The sequence below is a fragment of the Podarcis gaigeae genome (assembly GCF_964106915.1).
Source record: "Podarcis gaigeae genome assembly, chromosome: 1".
Taxonomy (NCBI): domain Eukaryota; kingdom Metazoa; phylum Chordata; class Lepidosauria; order Squamata; family Lacertidae; genus Podarcis; species Podarcis gaigeae.
Window position 1 is genome coordinate 118529090 of NC_139678.1, and position 20809 is coordinate 118549898.

General features: G+C 45.6%; 3 protein-coding genes across 6 annotated transcripts in view; 1 reads left to right on the forward strand and 2 right to left on the reverse strand.

The window, feature by feature from the left end:
• The window catches only part of UBR3 (ubiquitin protein ligase E3 component n-recognin 3), a 93565-nt gene extending 92871 nt beyond the window's left edge, over positions 1-694 (reverse strand). For 2 of the 4 annotated variants that reach the window (XM_083703578.1, XM_083703577.1), the window contains exon 1: positions 1-640. In XM_083703578.1, coding sequence (XP_083559704.1) covers positions 1-467 — 467 coding nt within the window. In that variant the 5' untranslated portion in view covers positions 468-640. The other 2 variants (XM_083703580.1, XM_083703579.1) reach the window with 2 other exon arrangements.
• On the forward strand, positions 53-15656 carry METTL5 (methyltransferase 5, N6-adenosine). Its single transcript, XM_083714669.1, is given in 9 exon segments — positions 53-152; positions 5688-5808; positions 6594-6708; positions 8560-8741; positions 10001-10083; positions 10352-10403; positions 12394-12443; positions 14710-14751; positions 14753-15656. Coding segments are annotated over 8 exon segments (744 nt in total). The 5' UTR covers positions 53-152; positions 5688-5699; the 3' UTR covers positions 14864-15656.
• The window catches only part of SSB (small RNA binding exonuclease protection factor La), a 20883-nt gene continuing 14127 nt past the window's right edge, over positions 14054-20809 (reverse strand). Inside the window, exons 9-12 of the mRNA XM_083712247.1 lie at positions 19988-20128; positions 16699-16885; positions 15652-15780; positions 14054-14928 (exon numbers count right to left, since the gene is read on the reverse strand). Coding sequence (XP_083568373.1) covers positions 14828-14928; positions 15652-15780; positions 16699-16885; positions 19988-20128 — 558 coding nt within the window. The 3' untranslated portion in view covers positions 14054-14827. The remainder of the gene's footprint in view (positions 14929-15651; positions 15781-16698; positions 16886-19987; positions 20129-20809) is intronic.

The window sequence follows — 20809 nt, forward strand, 5'->3', positions numbered from 1 at the left end:
CCGGCCTCCCGCATGACGTTGCCGTCGCCGCAGTCGCAGGCTCCGCCGGCCTGGCTGCGGAACATGTTGTAGTCGTGTCCGGCGTGCTCGCCTTGGTGGAAGCACTCGGCGCAGAGGCTCATGCAAGGCGAGATGCCGCACGTCCGGCACCGGTAGGCCACGAAGTTGGCGGTCCACACCAGGCCGCACAGCGTGGCCGGGTCGTAGGCCCGCACCGCCTGCACGAAGCTGTCCCACGGCTCGCCGCCCGCCAGCAGGCAGCGGCACCACGCCAGCGCCTCCGACACCGACTCGCCGCTTCCTCCGACGGCGCCGCCGCTCGGCGGGCTCAGCACCGTCTCCAGCAGCGCCCGCAGCTCGCCCGCCGCGGCCTCGCTCTCGTCCGCGCTCAGGCTGAGGGCCGCTTTGAGGCGCGACGCCGTGGCCCGCTTCTCCTGGGCGCTCGAGCCCCCGGCGGCGCCCGCCATGACGGCGGCAGCGGCCTTCTCTCCCCCCTCAGCAACCGCGGCGACGCAGCTCCGGCCGCCGGGCTCCTTCGCTCGCGGCCCTCGCGGCTCCGCTTTCCCCTCCCTTCGCCGCCTCTCGCGATAGCCGGGAAAGCCGGCGCCCTGCCCGCCCGCCCGCCTCAGGCCGCCTCCTCGGCTCGACCCGCCGCCGCCGCCGCCGCCGCCGCCTCCTCCTTCTGCCACGGCTGGCTCCTGGCGGCGCCTCCCCGCCCTGATGTTACTGTACACACACCCGCCCCCTCCGGTGTGCAGCCTCCGAGGAACCTGCGTGTTTCTATATGTACGTGTGTACAGGGCGGGTTGGTGCGCCTGCTAACACGCGCGAAACGCAAAGCGCTCGCGGCGTTCACACGACACACGGCGAGCCAAGCGGCGCGTTTCGGCCAAAGTGTCCACTCAAGAAGCGAGACGCGCGTCACGGAGGCCCGACCCAACTCTTTAGCTAGAGGCATAGGAGCCAACTCCTAGGGGCCGAAGGGATACCCCACTTTCCATAAAACATTTGAGGCCAAAGTTAATGGGCATTTTGCACCGCATCAGGTGATCGGTCATGTGAGGTGAGGTTTACCTGACCCACCCCACAATATTCTATTCAAGTTGGCTCCTCTGGGTTGGGTTGTTTTTGTATTGTTGTTGTTGTTCTATACCGCCCTATGCCCAGAGGTCTCAGGGCAGTTGACAGAACAAAATCAAGATATAAAGCCACAAAATGTAAAATCAAAATAAAAGCAACAACCCGCCAAGTACTGTTCCCCAAACTTGGGTTACCACAGCTGTTTTTTTGGGTTTTTTGGACTACAATTCCCATCATTCCTGACCACTGGTCCTGCTAACTAGGGAAGATGGGAGTTGTAGTTCAAACGCAGTTGGAGACCAAGGCTTGGTCTTAAAGCAAGCATGTCCAAAGTCTGTTTCGAGGGCCTAATCCGGCCCCTGTGGCAGTTTATTTCATTTCAACAACTTCAATTCTAAAGAAAGCTCAACAACTTTGGGGTAAAATTGTAAAAAAAGCTCAACAACTTCAGTCCTCAGCAACTAAGATCAGCTTTCACGCATGTTCAGTTTATAAAATCTGGCCCTCTTTTACAAAGGTTTGGGCACCCCTGGGGAACAACCGTGTGGTGGCATTCACACGAACGGCCCTTGAGCCATGCATAAGGAAGGTTGATGACGTTTTTTGACCGATAGTCCTTCACTTCAGGCACCTACTAGATTTGGAAGCAGTGCTAGATGACCAGAAAGGTAGAATAGGCCATGGGCAGAGAGGGTTGCTGCCCCCTCCCCAAAATTAGTAAAAATCAAATCTGAGGTTCTGTCCCCCGGTCAACAAAAATCCTGGCTATCCCCATGGAGTAGACACCGGCCTATGTGTCCCATGCCTTTTAGGGGCCCCACAACAACGGATTAAAATAATATGATTTGTTCTTGAAGGAAAATAATCAAGGAAGGGTATTCCACCGTATGTACTGTTGCCTTGGATGCACCCCACTCCTGATAGCACTCTGTTAACCTCTGTCGCCGCAGGCAGTGGTACAGAAGGCTCAGCACAAAAAGTGGTGAAACAAATGGTTGCAAATATGCAAAAGCCACAGAAAGTTTTGAATCAATGCGCCTGGGTGTCCTCAGTGCCTGATTACCAAATAGGCAGAGTAGGCCTAGGGGCCGACCCTACACCTTTTAGGGACCCTGCAACAACAAATCAAAATAATGATCTTGAAAGAAAATTACAGTCAAGTATTAGGAGATCATTTGCTGGGGGGCACTGAGATTTTGACTACCTAGGGGCCGCCACAGGGTTTAATTGGACACTGGCTGCCCTTTAATCCCAGATAGCTCCCCAAAAGCTACACCAAGTTGGGAGTAAATCCTACTTAACACAACGGGGCTCGCTTCTGAGTAGGCATGGATTGGCTTGTAATACTGGCGGGCGTTGGGTTTCTGAAAGCAGCTTATTTGGCTGAGAATTGTATGCTGCTTCCCTGTAATGTTATGTACTGAAGTTCTCACCCTGGGCCAGCAGGGGGATACTGTTGATAGTTTTCATTCAGGTCCACATATGCAAATAAGGGCTTGAAAGTGACGTTCACTGATTGGATAGTTACAGAAAGTTGTTACAGTTGCGTTGTAGTGAAGCTCTATATAAGAAGGCTGGCTGAACCCTTCAGTTCAGTTTACTTCTGGCCTGTGAATAGACAAGAGCTGTTTGAAGAATCGCTGTGTCGTCTGATATGTTCACCCACAACTTAACACGTAACATCTTACATAAGCGGCTTACATTAAATGCAATAGTTAACAGCTGCCATCTGTACTGAAGTTAGCATGTTTGAATCCTGGGCTTTAAGTGGGTTTGCAATCGCTTAAAAATCTGCGCATGACTGGGTGGATCCACCACTCTGATCCAATGGGGCTTTTAGGCAGAAGGGAAGCCAACTGTGCTGAATCAATCTCGTTCCCAAAACCGCTTCTCCCTGGTGTAGGACCGCCATATGTCCGGATTTTCCCAGAGATGAACTGGATTTCAAAGGCGGAATTGACGTCCGGTTTGAATTTCCAAAAGGTGGTGCTTTGTCCTGGATCTTAGGCAAGTTGATTGAAAGCAGATGAAAACATTAGCAGGGTTTTAACTTCACTTGTAATGTAACAAATATCATGGACAATATGGATACCAAACTCAGACTATGAAATAATATGCAGTTGGAAATGCTGACAATAGCACCCATTAGCACTTCAGGGAAGTTTTTAATATGTAATGCTGTACTGTTTTTAACACTGATTGGGAGCCGCCCAGAGTGGCTGGGGAAACTCAGCCAGATGGGCGGGGTATAAATAATAAATTATTATTATTATTATTATTATTATGGAGGGAAGTTGCAAGATTCAGAGAAATCTCACTTTATGGATATGTATTCGGCATTGTTAGGTTGACAGGAGCAGGGACTGAGCAACAGGAGCTCACCCTGTCGCAGGGCTTTGAACCACCGACCTTCTCATCAGCAAGCCCACAAGGCTCAGTGGTTTAGACCACAGCGCCACCCGCTCGGTCCCTGCTCCTGCCAACCTAACAGTTCGAAAGCACGCAGTGCAAGTAGATAAATAAGTAGCGCTCCGGTGGGAAGGTAAACGGCGTTTCCGTGCACTGCTCTGGTTCGCTAGAAGCAGCTTAGTCATGCTGGCCACATGACCCAGAAGCTGTACGCCGGCTCCCTTGGCAACCCTAGAGTCGTCAAAGACTGGACCTAATGGTCAGGGGCCCCTTTAACTTTATTAGGCATTGTAACTAATTTTTCATTTGTAAAATCAAATAAAACTATTTCCAAAAGAAAAATCGCAGTGTTTTTTTTTTGGGGGGGGTCTTCCTAAAAAATAATTTTTAAAAAGCCCCACAACTTTCGCAGTGTCCTGGGTTCTTTACTTTTTGAAATATATACATAGCTGTCAACCTTCCCTTTTTTTGCTGGAAATCCCCTTATTCCACTGCCGTTTCCCGCTGCTATCCCGGATAGTTAGATATCCCTTAGACTGTCCCTGGGACAGATGAAGCTGCTGATCCCTTATTTTCTGGGCTGCTGTTCCCTTATTTTCAAATCTGGAAGTTGACAGCTATGCTTGTGCATCGAAAGTGACAGTTTCCACCCCATTTCTCGCGCTTCCAGGGCAGGCGCCGAATTCCTGCTCCGGGTTTTCCCTGCAGCAGCAGCAAGAGGAACTAAAGCGAGGGGGCTGCTGTTTCTTTTGTGTACAGGGGATCCCTTAAGCAACCGCACAAAGCGGAAATGTGATCTTTCGTGGCGTGGAGGCTGCAGCGAAGAAGGTAAAAGGCATCTTCCTGGAAGACACTTCGCGTGCTTATTCTTGCGAACAACTATTTGACTTTTAGAAGGCATCTGAAGTTTTTTCAGGGAGTTTTTTTTTAATGCTTGAAGTTTCATTGTGTTTTTAATATTTGGTTGGGAGCAGCCCAGTCAGATGGGCGGCATATGAATGATAAAATTAGTATTATTATTTTATTTTCCAAAAAGAACCAAAACTCGTTGCTGCTGTTGCTTTTTGCACTGTCTTCTCGGGAACACGAATACAGCGCTGGAAGAGAAGCTCCTTTTCCCTTTGGGACGGTTGCTATCCTGTTCAGGCTTCATTCAGGTGCAGCTTTACTTCCGAGTAAGCGTGCAAGGGGGCTCGATTAAAAATAAATAAATAAATTTTCAATTGCAATCCAATAATAGCCTCATTATAACAACACCTAATTGTAAAACAATTCCTAATGCCAGTTGTTCCAATATCAGGGGCCTCGATTTTGAGCTCTCCCCCCTAATTTTGAGAATTTCCTCAATGATCTCTCATGTCTCACGATTCTTGAAGCACATTAAAAAATATTGGTCCACATATACTGAAGGCCTGATGGCTTCAGTTTTGTAAGGCCTGGTACCATTTTCTCTCCTGCCTGTTTCTCTCCTTATTAGCATCCAGCCTGAGAGTTTGTGCTCTTTTTAAATTGGCCTAAATAAAAGTCTTACTCTATTGTTAGGGTGGGGTTTTGTTTTTGTTTTAGTGGGGTGCTACCATTTCACATTATTTTGCTTCTTTGTTCCAACTGTCATAGCGCTGCAGCATCTCTTTCTTTTGGCAGTTTTCAAAAGAGTGATTTGTTTGGTTTTACGGTCATGTGTTTTCTGTATTTAATTCATAAGCTTGTTTTATAGCATTGTCATCATACCTTGTATGGTGCCTGGAGGACTGTTATATTGTGGCTTATAAATTGAACGGATGAATAAGTGAAAAATTCTAACTAAGTGTTAGAAATTGAAATAAAAGTTGGAAGGCATTTGAAGACAACCCTGCATAGTGAAGCTTTTAAATGCGGGATGTTTTATATTTTTTTTAATATATGTTGGAAGCCACACAGAGTGGCCAGGACAACCTAGTCAGATGGGCAGGGTATAACTATTAAAGTTGTTGTTTTATCGTGCTTGGTAACACTTTATCTTTTTTTACAAATTGAATCTGTTGACTTGCCGCTGTATTATTTATGTTCTTTCCTAAAACTTTAATAAATACAGGTGGCAGAGGACAAAAACAAATTAAAGAAAAACAGGAATTGTGCTCTTGAACCCAGTACATGCATGTAACAACCACATCCGTGTTTAATTCCTATGTATATCTGATTATAAATTTCCCTTCAAGCTTAAACTAAACATGAAGAAGTTAAAACTTAAAGAACTAGAGAGCAATCTTCAACAAGTTGATGATTTTGAGAATCCAAAACTTCTGCTTGAGCAATATCCAACAAGACCACATATTGCAGGTAAATCTCAATATTTTTTCTATTTCTTAACAGTATGGCTAACATACTCAGAGGAGACCTATTGAAAACAAAAGGGTTAAGCTAATAATGACTAACTTAAATTTCTTGATTTAAATGGATTTACTGTGACTTGGATGCAACCCTATAAATCTATTCTGCAAATGCTAATTCAAGAAAGCAGCCTCATTCTAGAACCTATGGTGTGGATTATGTATATAGCAATCATGTATATTTAGCATTAAATTTAAGTCATGTGGGCAGCAAAAATTCTCATTAACAAGCTTTAAGTTGTGGATAAAACATGTTTTTCTCCTGGGGCTGTCAAGGAAGTCAAGAGCTTAATTTGTATCCCTGGAGCTTAACTTACTAATTGATGGTGAATATTGAATTATGACTGTTTTGTTATGCTCTTGCACTCCTCTGAAAAGCAAGAGTCCATGTTCGAAACAATTTAGTGGAAGAAAACATGCTGCCAAGATAATTCCCATATTTTGGGGTCATGAACAGAAACACGTTCTTGTTTGACTTGTTCTGTGCTAATCACTGGCTTGAGCCACCTGGATTTTTTACAACCTGTCTTGCAAATATATTTACTTTAGTCTTCTTAGCTTGCCTTGCCCACTATAAAGTTGGCTGATTGGCTGGGAGAGTTTGGACTTAATAGGAAACTGTTCAGCTGGTGAAAAGGGGATAGATTAGAGGCCTGCATTTCATTCCAGCCTTACAGTATGGTTTTGTATTTGCCCGGAACCTGTCACCTGTATTTCTTTGTTTTTGTCATCTAGCATGTATGCTTTATACAATTCACAATACTTTTGGTGATATTGAAAACAAGACTGTTGCAGATCTTGGGTGCGGTTGTGGTGTGTTGAGCATTGGAAGTGCCATGTTGGGAGCAGGGTAGGTCCCTTACAGCAATGTGTTTCTTGCTTTCTCATAATGGGTGCCGATACTGGATGTATTTCTGAAAAATGATAAAAGTGTGTAACCAGAAAGTCTTGATGAAGCCAACCAACCTATAAAAGTGCAGTTAGTAAATTTTTAGAAAGGGTTTTACGTTAAAGGCTAGCTTCCTGATATGGACCTATACTAAAGGACCTGGACCTATTATACATGTGCATTAGGAAATCCCTAATACAGTGGTACCTTGGTTTACGAACTTAATCCGTTCCAGAACCATTCTTAAACCAAGGCACACTTTCCCTAATGAGGCCTCCCACTGCTGGTGCCCGTCCACCCTTTGGATTCCATTATTAGACCGAGGTAAAGTTCTCAAACCAAGACACTATTTCCAGTTTTGCGGAGTTTGTAAACCGAATTGTTCTTAAACTAGACTGTTCTTAAACTGAGGTACCACTGTACTGAGTGAGACCATTGGTCCTTCTAGCTCAGTATTGTTTAGAGTGAATTGCAGTGGTTCTCCAGGGTTGCAGACTGGGGACATTTCAGTCCCACCTATTGATGCTGGGGATTGAACCTGGGACCTGCTGAGGAATGGCTTGTATCCATATTGGTTTGAAAACTGCAGGCATAAATTGGATACACTGCTGGGTAGGGATGCAGTCTAGCCATGCTTTGTTGCTTTGAATATAATGTGTATTCCTAAATACACTGGCTGCCTTCAAACGCCACACTGAGCCACAGAGTATGGTTTGTTTAACTTGACTGTGCGCAAAGCTCATGTGTTTTCCCACTTTGCTCCTCCCTTAGTCAAGTGGGGGAAGTAAGACCAATCCTTCTTTCACAGTACACATATACCAGGAATAGGGACGCAGGTGGCGCTGTGGTCTAAACCATTGAGCCTCTTGGGCTTGCTGATCAGAAGGTCGGTGGTTTGAATCCCCGCCACGGAGTGAGCTTCCAGCTCCTGCCAACCCAGCAGTTTGAAAGCACACCAGTGCAAGTAGATAAATAGGTACCGCTGCAGCGGGAAGGTAAACGGCGTTTCCGTGCACTCTGGCACATGTCACGGTCCTCTGTGCGCCAGAAGTGGTTTAGTCGTGCTGGCCACATGACCCAGAAAACTAACTGTGGACAAACGCCGGTTCCCTTGGCCTGAAGGCGAGATGAGCACCGCAACCCCATAGTTGCCTTTGACTGGACTTAACTGTCCAGGGGTCCTTTACCTTTACCGTTTATCTATACCAGGAATAACATCAACATATTCATAACTGAAACAAAATAAAAAAAAATCCGTCCAGTAGCACCTTACAGACCAACTGAGTTTGTTATTGGTAAGAGCTTTTGTGTGCATGCACACATCTTCAGATACCACTTCAGATAAGTGTGCATGCACACGAAAGCTAATACCAATAACAAACTTAGTTGGTCTCTAAGGTGCTACTGCAGGGATTTTTTTATTTTGTTTTGACTATGGCAGACCAGCACGGCTACCTACCTCTAACTAGAAATATTCGTACAGTGGTGCCCCGCAAGACGAATGCCTCGCAAGACGAAAAACCCGCTAGACGAAAGGGATTTCAATTTTTCGAAGCGCTTCGCAAGATGAATTTCCCTATGGGCTTGCTTCGCAAGACGAAAACGTCTTGAGAGTCTTGCGATTTTTTTCACTTTCCCCCCCTTTTTCTAAGCCGCTAAGCCGCTAATAGCGCTAATCTGCTAATCCGCTAATAGGGTTGCTTCGCAAGACAAAAAAACCGCTAGACGAAGAGACTCGCAGAACAGATTATTTTCGTCTTGTGAGGCACCACTGTAACTGTAATTGCTGTTTTTCATTTTCCCCTTTTCCAGGTTATGTATAGGATTTGACATAGATGCTGATGCCTTGGAAGTATTTAGCAAGAACGCTGAAGAATTTGAGCTGACAAATATTGATTTGGTCCAGTGCAATGTGTGCTCTTTGTCTGACAGAATGCCAAAAACCTTTGATACAGTCATTATGAATCCTCCCTTTGGAACGAAGCACAATAAAGGTTGGTAATGATGCAGTCTTATTTCCAGTGATAAAGCAACTAGCTTTACAAACTAAATGTTTTGTAATTACACTTCTTGGCAATTTCTTTCAGGACTTACTTTTGGATTGTGTAAGAGTGGCGATTTCTAAAGTCTAGTGCCATTTTTTTAGGCTGCGTGTGTGGTGTTAATAAGGATTTGTCCTCATGCATCTTCTATATATTGGAAGACTCATGTCACCAATCCTGTTTTGCTCTCCTCCCAGGTTGTGCAAACCCAATTCCTTCTGTTCTTCAAAAGTGTTCACTTTCTTTCTACATTTAGCACTAGATTTAGGATGGATGCTTGTGATGTTCTGCTTGTTAATATTTCCAAGCATATGCTATTTTATCCAGCATATTGTAGCCATCTAATAGGGGGCATCTAAAAGGGACGCAGGTGGCGCTGTGGGTGAAACCACAGAGCCTAGGACTTGCCGATCAGAAGGTCGGCGGTTTGAATCCCCGGGACGGAGCGAGCTCCCGTTGCTCGGTCCCTGCTCCTGCCAACCTAGCAGTTCGAAAGCACGTCAAAGTGCAAGTAGATAAATAGGTACCACTTCAACGGGAAGGTAAATGGCGTTTCCGTGTGCTGCTCTGGTTCGCCAGAAGCGGCTTAGTCCTGCTGGCCACATGACCCGGAAGCTGTATGCCGGCTCCCTCGGCCAATAAAGCGAGATGAGCACCACAACCCCAGAGTCGGTCCCGACTGGACCTAATGGTCAGGAGTCCCTTTACCTTTATTTAATAGGGGGCAAAACCTTCCCTGTTTTTTAGGGGGGTTGGGTGGGCGGAGTAAGTCATCTGAAAACGGCAAAAGTTTTACTGAAGTTTAGGCACGTCGCTTCTGTTCCTTCCCACTCGTCAGTAAGGCCTGTCATCTTTTGTGGAAAGAGGCACTAATTTGTTTAAGGTTGTAACTAAAAGCATGATGTTAGACAGGAACAGGTAGCTAAAATATTTACTCTTCTTGGGCAGGGAAACTGAATATTCAAATATACTGTTTAATTAGGCTTTCAATGCTGAAAACCTGGAAGAGACACATTTGGCTTCCAAATTAAACAAAACATTTTTTCCAAGAAATTACCAAGTTTCACTTAATGCTGACGGACAAAGCTTAAAATCAATTTAATGTTTGTCATCGCACCTTTCAAGATTGCTACCTGTTTCAGTAAAACAAGTTTTGCTTTGGCTCATTCAATAGGCGATGTGAAACGTAACAACCATCTTTAATTTCCTAGGCATGGATATGGCTTTTCTCAAGACAGCATTGCAGTTGGCAAGGACGGCCGTATATTCCTTGCACAAGACTTCGACCCGACAGGTACATCTCAGTCAAGTTTGTCGTCTTTCCACCTATATTACAGGAACTGAGTGGGTCAGAACTTATGGGAGCTCTATCGATACAAAGATCACACTTTGGAACATAATTTCACGATCAGCTACGTTACAAGTCAGTGTTTAGGATTCTTATCCTTTGGTCACGATGGAAGCAGTCCTATTGCAGCTGTTGCGTCAGTTCAAAAGATCAGGCATGCTTCTGCCGATTGCCGAGGTGACCACTAAACACCTTGCATTTCTTCCTTGCTTAGCATATCCAGAAGAAAGCAGATGAATGGAATGTGAAAATGGAAGTTTTAGCAGGTAAGAGCTGACTGTTTAGATCAGCCTTAAAGGCACATGGTTCCCCTTGCTGAAGGTTTGGGCTAGATGGGAGACTGCTGGGAGGAAGAACAACTTGAATTTAATAAAAAAAAATAAAACACAGATTATGCCTAATACAGTCAAACCTCTGTTGTTGAACGTAATCTGTTACAAAAACCTGTTCGGCTTTCGAAATGTTTTGACAACTGAGGCGTGGCTTCCGATTGGCTGAAGAAGAGTTTGGATTTGATATCCCGCCTTTCACTCCCCTTCAGGAGTCTCAAAGCGGCTAACATTCTCCTTTCCCTTCCTCCCCAACAAACACTCTGTGAGGTGAGTGAGGCTGAGAGACTTCAAAGAAGTGTGACTGGCCCAAGGTCACCCAGCAGCTGCATGTGGAGGAGCGGAGACTCGAACCTGGTTCCCCAGATTACAAGACTACCGCTCTTAACCACTACACCACACTGGCTCTCACCACACACACTCTCTTAATCACTACACCACACTGGCTCTCATCACACTGGCTGCAGGAGCTTCCTGCACTCAAGCGGAAGCCGCATCAGATGTTCGGCTTCTGAAAAATGTTTGAAAACCGGATCACTTACTTCCGGGTTTTCGGCGTTCGGGAGCCAAAACATTCCAAAACGGAGGCTTTGGGGAACCGAGGTGACTGTATTTGGGTTGTCTTATAGTGCCTAAAAAAATGAAACTCAAAAGAGCTGCTTCCAAAGTCACTTTGTAAGAGCTACAACGATGCTGACTTGATTACATACGATATAGGAGCCACTTTTGCTTTTTCCGGTTGAGTTGCCCTGAGAACTTGGCTATTAAGGGAAAAAGGTATGGTTAAATAAGAGCAGACAATTTTAAAAAATCTTTTAAATGGCATTTTAGAAGTAGATCAAGTGATTTACTGCTTGTCCGATAATGTAGGCCCCCCTCATCCAAACCTTAGACAATTAATGTCCCTGACCTCCAATATCCATTTTATTTTAATTTATATCCTGCCTTATCGCCTGCTGTTTTTGGACTACAACTCCCATAATCCCTCGCTAGCAAGACCAGTGGTCAGGGATGATGCGAATTGTAGTCCAAAAACACCTGGAGACCCACATTTGGCAAACACTGGGATAGATTCTTCTAAGCCAGATTGTTGTTGTTTAGTCGTGTCTGACTCTTCGTGACGCCATGGACCAGAGCACGCCAGGCACTCCTGTCTTCCACTGCCTCCTGCAGTTTGGTCAAACTCATGCTGGTAGCTTTGAGAACACTGTCCAACCATCTCATCCTCTGTCGTCCCCTTCTCCTTGTGCCCTCCATCTTTCCCAACATCAGGGTCTTTTCCAGGGAGTCTTCTCTTCTCATGAGGTGGCCAAAGTATTGGAGCCTCAGCTTCAGGATCCGTCCTTCCAGTGAGCACTCAGGGCTGATTTCCTTAAGAATGGATAGGTTTGATCTTCTTGCAGTCCATGGGACTCTCAAGAGTCTCCTCCAGCAGCATAATTCAAAAGCATCAATTCTTCGGCGATCAGCCTTCTTTATGGTCCAGCTCTCACTTCCATACATCGCTACTGGGAAAACCATAGCTTTAACTATACGGACCTTGTAAGACAGATTACAAATATCAAAATGCTTTTTAAAAAAAAATGCAGCATGCATAACAAGCCTGCAACAACCTTCCTCGAGGGCAGCAGATGGTAGATAGTCCTCCTTTGTGGCGAGTGCATTATTCATCTAGCTCAGGCTTTGTTTCTTTCAGATGCCTGCTTCCCTCTCCCAGAATCCTTATCATACAGCATTTGATGGCCCTGGAAAAACAGGCCGTGTATCTAAAATGCATTTAGTCCATGGAAACTTGTGTTTTCTTCCTTATTCCAATTAACCTGCTTTCGCATCATTATTCCCTAATGCTTTTGCCGTTTACACCCAGAAACATAATTGCCTGATACCATCCATTACAGGTTAATGTGTTTACTCATTTTGTTTTCAGAACTGAGATATGACCTACCAGCCTCGTTCAAGTTTCACAAGAAGAAATCGGCAAGTATTACATCACTCTTGAGCCAGAGTGAATATAGGAACTTGGTAGTTTTAACTGAAGCACGCGCTTAGGACCACGTATGAAAACCTTTTAGGCGAAGAGCTCTGTGTATTCTGTGACTGAACTGTTCAGGCACTAAAAGTGGATCCGGGAACAGAAATCAGGATCCCGAGAATCAACTCTGTGGGAGCAGACCTTAAGAATGGCTCAGCCCTGGAAGCCACTTAACTCCAACGTATAACATGAAACCTAATTTGAACATGATTGTGTATACAGTGGTACCTTGGTTCTCAAACGCCGAAAACCGGGAAGTGTTCTGGTTTTCGAACAATTGTTTTTGCTATTTATTTGGCGTTTTTGAGGCTTTTCCATTTAATTTGTTTTTGTGACTGTGTGGAACCCCAGTTCAGCTGCTGATTGATTGTGTGACTGCGGAAATGGATAAAAGCCCCCAATCTAAACATTTTTTATCATCTACAATACTTTCTTACCGTATTTAGTTTATAGTACAGTACATTGATTATCGCTTTCATTTTATGGATCAGTGGTCTTGTTAAGATAGTAAAATTCATGTTAAATTGCTGTTTTAGGGGTTGTTTTTAAAAGTCTGGAACGGATTAATCTGTTTTGCATTACCTTCTATGAGAAAGCGTACCTTGGGTTTGGAACGCTTTGGTTTTGGAACGGACTAAGTTTGAGAACCAAAGCACCACTGTACAGGTACACATCCCCCTAAACAAACTGGTGGTGATACAAGCAGGTGGTACAACCTTAGTGTTGGCCAGCAGAGATCCAGATAAACATTACACTAAGCCTCTGTTTACTAACAGAGCATCAAGTCATCTGTGTCCTGCTGGTCCAGATTACACCATATTGATTTTTCACACGCAAGTGCTGTTGATAGAAAGCACCATATTCAAGTAGAAGCAAAAATAATATAAGGTGGATACACCCACCTATTTTCTCACAGGCAACCCCCCCCCAATCTTTCTCACATATACAGTGGTACCTCAGGTTACATACGCTTCAGGTTACAGACTCCGCTAACCCAGAAATAGTACCTAGGGTTAAGAACTTTGCTTCAGGATGAGAACAGAAATTGTGCTCTGGTGGCGCAGCAGCGGTAGGCGGCCCCATTAGCTAGAGTGGTGTTTCAGGTTAAGAACGGACCTCCTAAACGAATTAAGTACTTAACCCGAGGTACCACTGTATATGTGATTTTAAAGGCCCTCTGCAGTACTAGGCAACTCCCTGCTGGCAGGCAAGCAATAACTGTGCACGCAAGGTGGCCCTTGTTCCTTCTCTCCCCCATTTTGGAAAAAAAGGCACTCTAAGAGGCTCTATGTGGTTGGGGGGGGGGATGGCAGTTTCCTCTTCCTTGACCCTCCCCATCTAAAAACAAAAACAAAACCCATGTGGCAAAGCAAGAAAAAGCAACTTAAACGACAGGTGCCCCGATTGCTTGAGGGATGCCAACAAAGGCACCAGGTTGATCACACACAACCCAACTCCCAGTGTTGTGCTAAACAGAAAAAGCAAATGAAATTCGAAGGCAGCTATTTAACGAAAGCATTGGCAAGCAGTTCAGAATCGAATCACTCAAGTCGGGTAACTGTACACATTTTGCTTTATTCAAGCAAATTTCCCATCAAACTCAAGACGGTGGCACACCTGTTGTTCCACTTCTGAAACCGAATGCAATATAATTCGTTGAATTCCAACACTGAAGCACGTTAAGTTTATTTGGTATCTACTAAATACAACTTTTGTACATAGTTTTGAATGGAGGTGGTTCAGTTTTCTTGAGCCTTTCCCCCTTGGCCCAGGGGTTACGGAGGTGGTGCCCAGGGGCAGAGATTTTCCTGCAGAAGCCTTCCCTGGTACCCACGGCTGCCCTGCCTTTCCCCACTGCTGAAATTAGGCTCGAAAAGAGCATTCAGTTGTAGCTAATAGAAAAGGCTGCTGTAATTAGTGTGTGTGGCCTACAAAAAGAGTTGGCAACTCCTGGTGCATTGTATAACAAACAACTTACGCTTTTATCCAGGCCACAGTCCCTGCCCCCAATCCTCCAGAGCATATTGGGGGGGGCATGCAGGGGGTGGGTTGTAAGGGGAGAATAGAGGAAAGGGAAGTCCCATTTATGTTAAGAGGGACAACACAGTTCGATTTCACTCTAATAGCTATTATAAAAAGGTATGCTTTTAAAAAAGAAAAAAATCCCAAAGAAATAACCTGAAGTGTAACTCTTCTATCCCCTTTTTGCAGGTGGACATCGAAGTCGATTTTATTAGATTCTCTTGCAGAAAACAGGATGAACGGAGGAATGATTGAAAACAAATCACTTGTTTCTTTAAAGCAAAACCCTCAATGCTTTTTTGGAGGACTATTCTGCATCTCCAGCTCCATTTTCTGTCTTTAGCTGTTTGCGGGCAGGCTCTTCCTTCTCAGCCTCTTCCAGTGGTCTTTTCTTTGGACTCGCCGCCCCTAAAAACATCCAAGAGTTAACTCAGTATTTGATCTATAAAACAGCCAGATCCGTACCTCTGCCAATAAAGCAAGTATTACTGAAACTTTTTGTGCAACCGTCCTTGGTGCCTCTCTCAGAACAACACCAAATGCTTACGCTACGTATTTGTATGGAACAATATCGTGGAGCGCTTGCGACCCTCAGACAGCCATTTCCCCCTTGGACCTGCAGCTGTTCAAGGTGAAACAGATTCAGCTGTAAAGTGACTATTTTGAAGTAACAGAGGCCGCTGAGCCTATTTTGATTGATCAGCCATTTCCTCCCAGCTGCAAAAGCCTGAACAAGCTGGATGGTAAACACAACCCTGTGTGCTGGGAATGTATTTTGCCATTGAACTATGAGTTGCCAACCAATCTTACTGGCCTCCTGGCTTTTTTGTGGAGATTAACACTGCCTTTTTATTACTTGCCCTGTCAAGGCTCCTTGAAAGATCAGGTAGGCTGGAGCCTCTATTGCACAGCACTATTTTTGCCTGTTCCGGGTAAACCGTTCTGCAAAGACATTCAACCGAAAGTATGTGAGACTTGAGTTGCTGAGGCTTATTCTTTATCTAGCCCTTTTATTCTGCAGTGGGAAGCTGCATTTGGAACCAGGAAAACCCCCAGCCAGTATTAAAAGTATGTGATACTAAACCCAATGCATGCATTCAGAATTTTGTTCTAATAAAGAAAACCGCTCACCTGTCGCACTTTCGTCTTCCCCCTCTTCTTCATCTTCACTCTCAAACTTCGTTTTCTTGCCTTGGAATTTCACTTTCCTGTCCTGCGCACCTTGAGGTCCCTTGCCACCTTTTCCTTTACCTTTGCGGCCTGTTAGGCAAGAATAGGCACGTCTTAGGCCGTTTAATATTCAGCTTTAGGGGCTTCCCGCAACGCATCTCAAGAGGATAAGAAAACTGCAACCTCAACTATCTAAGCCAAACGTTGACAGGCAGCGGTTTTCCACTTTTGCCCTGCCCTGCTCGGAACTTGAACCCTGGACCCTTCTGCAAAGCATACCCACGTGCAACGCTCCCCTAGCATTTTGCCGGTATGTGCGGGGGAGCCTTCATAGAGCAAACCCCGCCGGCACAACTCGTGCATCCCCTCCACGCACGGTGCTGAGAGTTGGTCTGCCCATCCAACAACGAGCGATGAGGTGTGCGAATCAGTTGCAGAATTCGGATTACAACCCCAGCACGCTCTCACTGCCCCAGCATGATCTTATTTCATAGGCTTTCCCCTCTGCTGCACAGTCCAGTTCACCACTAGTTTTGCAGTCCCCTCCAAAGCCCTGCCCCCACTGCTGCTCTTCCAGCATTCCTAGAATCGGGACCACAAGAGTCACCTAGCCCAACCCCTTGCGATGCAGGTATGCTTTGCCTAACATGCTTTGCTCAAACACACAACCCTGAGATCAAGAGAGTCATGCTCTACCAACTGAGCTATTCCAGCACTGGACAGCCCCTCATGTCTGGCTTGCAGGTTTTCCAAAGGCATCTGGTCCACCGCTGCATTAAACCATTTCTGGACAAGATAGCTCCCTGGTCTGATCCAGCCAGACTCATCTTTGTGTCTTTATATGGCTTCTGTGGGTCCAGAAAGGTTTCTGCTGCCGATCCCAAGACTGGGACCCTACTTGAGAAGAGCAGCCCACTGCTTTGCTCAACACCGGCTATCTGCATAATAAGGCTTCCAAGAAGGTAAACTAAATGAAAAGAAGAAGACAAAATCAAGGCAAAACGTCACCTTTTCCTTTCTTTTTGTTCAACAGTTCTTGCTGCCCCTCCATGATTTTCTTGAGCGCTTCCCTCGCCACGTCTCCTTCTAACACGTCCCACGTCACCTCTCTGCCTCGCAGCTGCAGGCTCCCGTCATTTGCCGCCTGGGCTTTATCCAGCGCTTCTTTGGCGCTGCTCTTGAACAGGATGGTTCCCTGTGTGCAGAAACGCAAGGTGGTTATCTCAATACGCAACCGTTCGCTCAGACATTTTCTTTCTATGGCTTCCCTGCGGTCAGAAGAGACGGCCAAAGTGGCGGTTCGATAGCTAAAATTTGCCGCCGAGTCGTAACGGATGCAGTGGTAAGGATCATGCAGGCGAAGCACTCCCACGAGGCCTCGGCCTAAACTAGGTTTGTTGGAACAGTCTACAGTGGAATCTCGGGTTACAGATGTGATCTGTGAGGGAGGCACGTCTGCAACCTGCAGCGTTCGCATCCTGAAGCACCGCGTCTTCACAGGTGCGATTTGGCACTTCTGCACATGCGGTGAAACCCGAAAGTAACCTGTTCCGGTACTTCCGGGTTTCTCGTGGTCCACAACCCAAAAACATGTAACCTGAAGTGGCCATAACATGAGGTATGACTGTATTTGACACCAGTTGCCCAGGAACATAACTGATCACTCCTCTTGAGTCCTCTTAAGGCGGCCACTGTTAAGTACTCCTACTTCGTTTTTAGCACTGCAGCAGCGTCGCTGGCATGTCATGAACTTCAGAAAAGCATCAAATTCACACCACATGTGGATTCGTCTATCACAATAGCTCACAGATATTGGGGCATGTGGTGGCATTTAACAGGTGCATGCACGTAGTAGCCGACGCAAGAATGGTTCTACTGGGGTGTGGCATGAACACAGTGCACAGATACAAGACGATAGCTCTTTTAAAAAGTTCAAAGCCTTGAACAACTATACAAATAAATCCTGACATCGTATAGGTGTGCACAAACACAAGCGGTATTTGCGGTATTAGGTCTGTATTGGCCACATGTAATACAACTCGGACAGAGGTTAAGTGGTATTAGGTGCTTATATAATTATTACATTACAGTTTTACTCTGTTTTATATGTTGCTCATCGGTGTCTCCATATCTGGAAGTCATTATGCACTTGGTGTAAAACTAGTGCTTTTATGAAAAAGCATGTGTTTATTATTGTGAACAACTGAGATAAGCCACTACAGTGGTGCCTTGGGTTACAAACACTTCAGGTTACAAACTCTGCTAACACGGAAGTAGTACCTCGGGTTAAGAACTTTACCTCAGGATGAGAACTGAAATTGCACGCTGGCGGTGCAGCAGGCCCCATTAGCTAAAGTGGTACCTCAGGTTAAAAATGGTTTCAGGTTAAGAATGGACCTCTGGAACGAATTAAGTACAAAACCAGAGGTACCACAGTCGTACCTTGGTTTTTTAATTTAATCTGTTCCAGGAGTCCGTTTGACTCCCAGAACAGTTCGAAAACCAAGGCATGGCTTCCGATCGGCTGCAGGAGTTTCCTGCAGCCAATCAGAAGTCGTGCCGGACATTTGGCCTCCGAAAACCGGAACAATCACTTCTGGTTTTCGATCCTTTGGGAGCCGGAACGTTCGAGTTCAAAGGTGCTTGGCTTCCAAGGTACGACTATACAGTGGTACCTCGCAAGACGAATGCCTCGTAAGACGAAAAACTCGCAAGACGAAAGAGTTTTTCGTTTTTTGAGTTGCTTCGCAAGACAAATTTCCCTATGGGCTTGCTTCGCAAGACGAAAACGTCTTGCGAGTTTGTTTCCTTTTTCTTAAAACCGTTTATACCCAGGGAATCCGTGCTTCGCAAGACGAAAAAACTTGCAGAACGAATTAATTTCGTCTTGCGAGGTACGACTGTACTGGCATTAGTTGTTGTTCTTTCCATTTGAGGCCTAAGTTGGACAGGACAACCTTATGACCCGAAGAACAGTGGCTCAGTGCCAGAGCATCAATTTTGCCCACAGAAGGTCCCAGGTTTAATCCCTGCCATCTCCAACTAGGGCTGGGAGAAATTTCTGTCTGAAATCCCAGATAACTGCTACCGGTCAATATAGACAATACTGCTTTCTATGTTCCTAAAGCAGCACACGGGTCACTACCCACAACTCTGCCCTTTAGCTATTCTCTCTTTCCCAGGAGAAGATGCTACAGCAGACTACAGAGGGGAATCAACCAGTTCCAGTAGATTGTGAGCATAAAGCAGTCCTCCCCAAGCTAGCTGTGGCTCCTTCAGCTAATAGCTGCCAGAATTTCCTGGGGTGTTTTATACTAGCTCTGGCTCCTGGGACATCGCTGGTGTGGCAAATCCATGGGAGGTATTACTCAAGAGTTGAACCATTGAAATGTATGGACCTAACTTTGTCATGCTCATTAATTTCAATGGGTGTACTCTTAGCTGAAATACCACCCAATTTGTTTAAGGCAAGGATGGGAAAAGCAGACACGCTTTAGGTGCTGTTCGGACTACAACCTCCATCACTTGCGACCACCAGCTGGGGCTAGAGGGAGTGCAGAACATTTTAAGGCAGGCCACAGGTCTCCTAGGTTTGAGACCCATTGTTAAAGTTATTCACCACAATGCAAAGTTTTACCTCTACCTATTAATTTGCTGCTTAGAAGAATAAAGTGAAGCAATCACAGCATTCTGTCTCGCAAGCAAGAATGAAATTTATGCTCCCTGTTTTTATGAGTGCGCCTTGGATAGGAGGAATCAAATGCTTCTGCCAAGTTTTCCATTCTGATTTTCAGTAATAGATTGTATATACCAGGGATGTCCAACAGGTCAACTGCGATCTACTGATCGATTGCGGTTGATCGCTGGCTTTCCCCCCTTTGCTGGAGAAAAAGAGAATCTGGCCTCTCCCCGTCCTTCATTTGCACATGATCGCTAAAACGCAAGATGGAGTTTTCGCTGTGAGGCTGATTGTTTCCTGAGCAATCTTTCGGTGAGCGACTTTTTCCTTTCTCCCCTAAAGAAAGCTCAACAATTTTTTACCTCCCCATCTTAAAAAAAGCTCCACAACTTTGTCTTTCCTCCCTAAGAAAAGCTCCACTTTGACCTGAAGGGGTAGATCACTGCCAGATTTTTATTCTGTGAGTAGATCGCAGTCTCTGGGGAGTTGGACATCCCTGATGTATACGTTTCGAAGAAAACCACCTTCGTATCGGGCAGCGAGTGCAGCAAAACCTGAAAACATCGCCCCATTTTGTCGTTAACATTTCGACAGATGCAGCAACGCCCTGGGTCTGACCTCTTTGGCACCTCTGACAAAGTCTATCCATTTAATTTCGCCATGGCCAGAGAAAAGGGCATGGAGGTCTTCTCGGCAAGTCTGATCTTCCAGGTCTCCAAAGAACTTCAGCAAGCAGCCTTGCTTCTCCTCCAGAGATTTCTTTCATTTACAAAAGGGGAGGGAAAAGATTCCATTAGACAGGACAGACATTTATACCCCGCATGATTGAACAAGACTTCAAGCAAGAGATGGGTTTTTAAGCTTCCCAGCACTTGGGCGATGAGATGTACACAAACTTGGACCGTTCCAAGGTTGGGGGGGGGGATCAAGCTTGTAGATAAGACCATTAGCGAGTTCCCAAGTTTCTGACTGTTAAAATAGCTACCATAATCACAAGGAGGAAGGGTGGGGGCCACACCACTGTACTTCCACACTTCTCAGCTGGATCCATGGCCCTGCACCCCCCCGTCCACACTTTGGGAGGACCCATTCCCCTCCACCCATTTCCGTGTGATTATGATGTCATGAAAGAGAATGCCTAAAGTGGGACATTCCTTCAGTGCTGTTGGCTGCATAGTGCTGCTGGTGGCTCGTAATAGCCGTCGCATTTTGAGTTGCATGCATCCAGCTATGTGCTGCTTTACTATAAGGTTCAGATTCCCAAGCATGCTCCAGCGATCTACCTCGGTTAAGACAAGAATACCCTGGATCACACCTTCCTGCAGTATATAGTGGAACCAACACAAAACCAATATGCTCAAAGTCTTGCAACCACAACTTCAAGAATGTGAATTTATTTGGCATTGCTCATCTCCCTCCCCCAACCCATGTACACAAAGG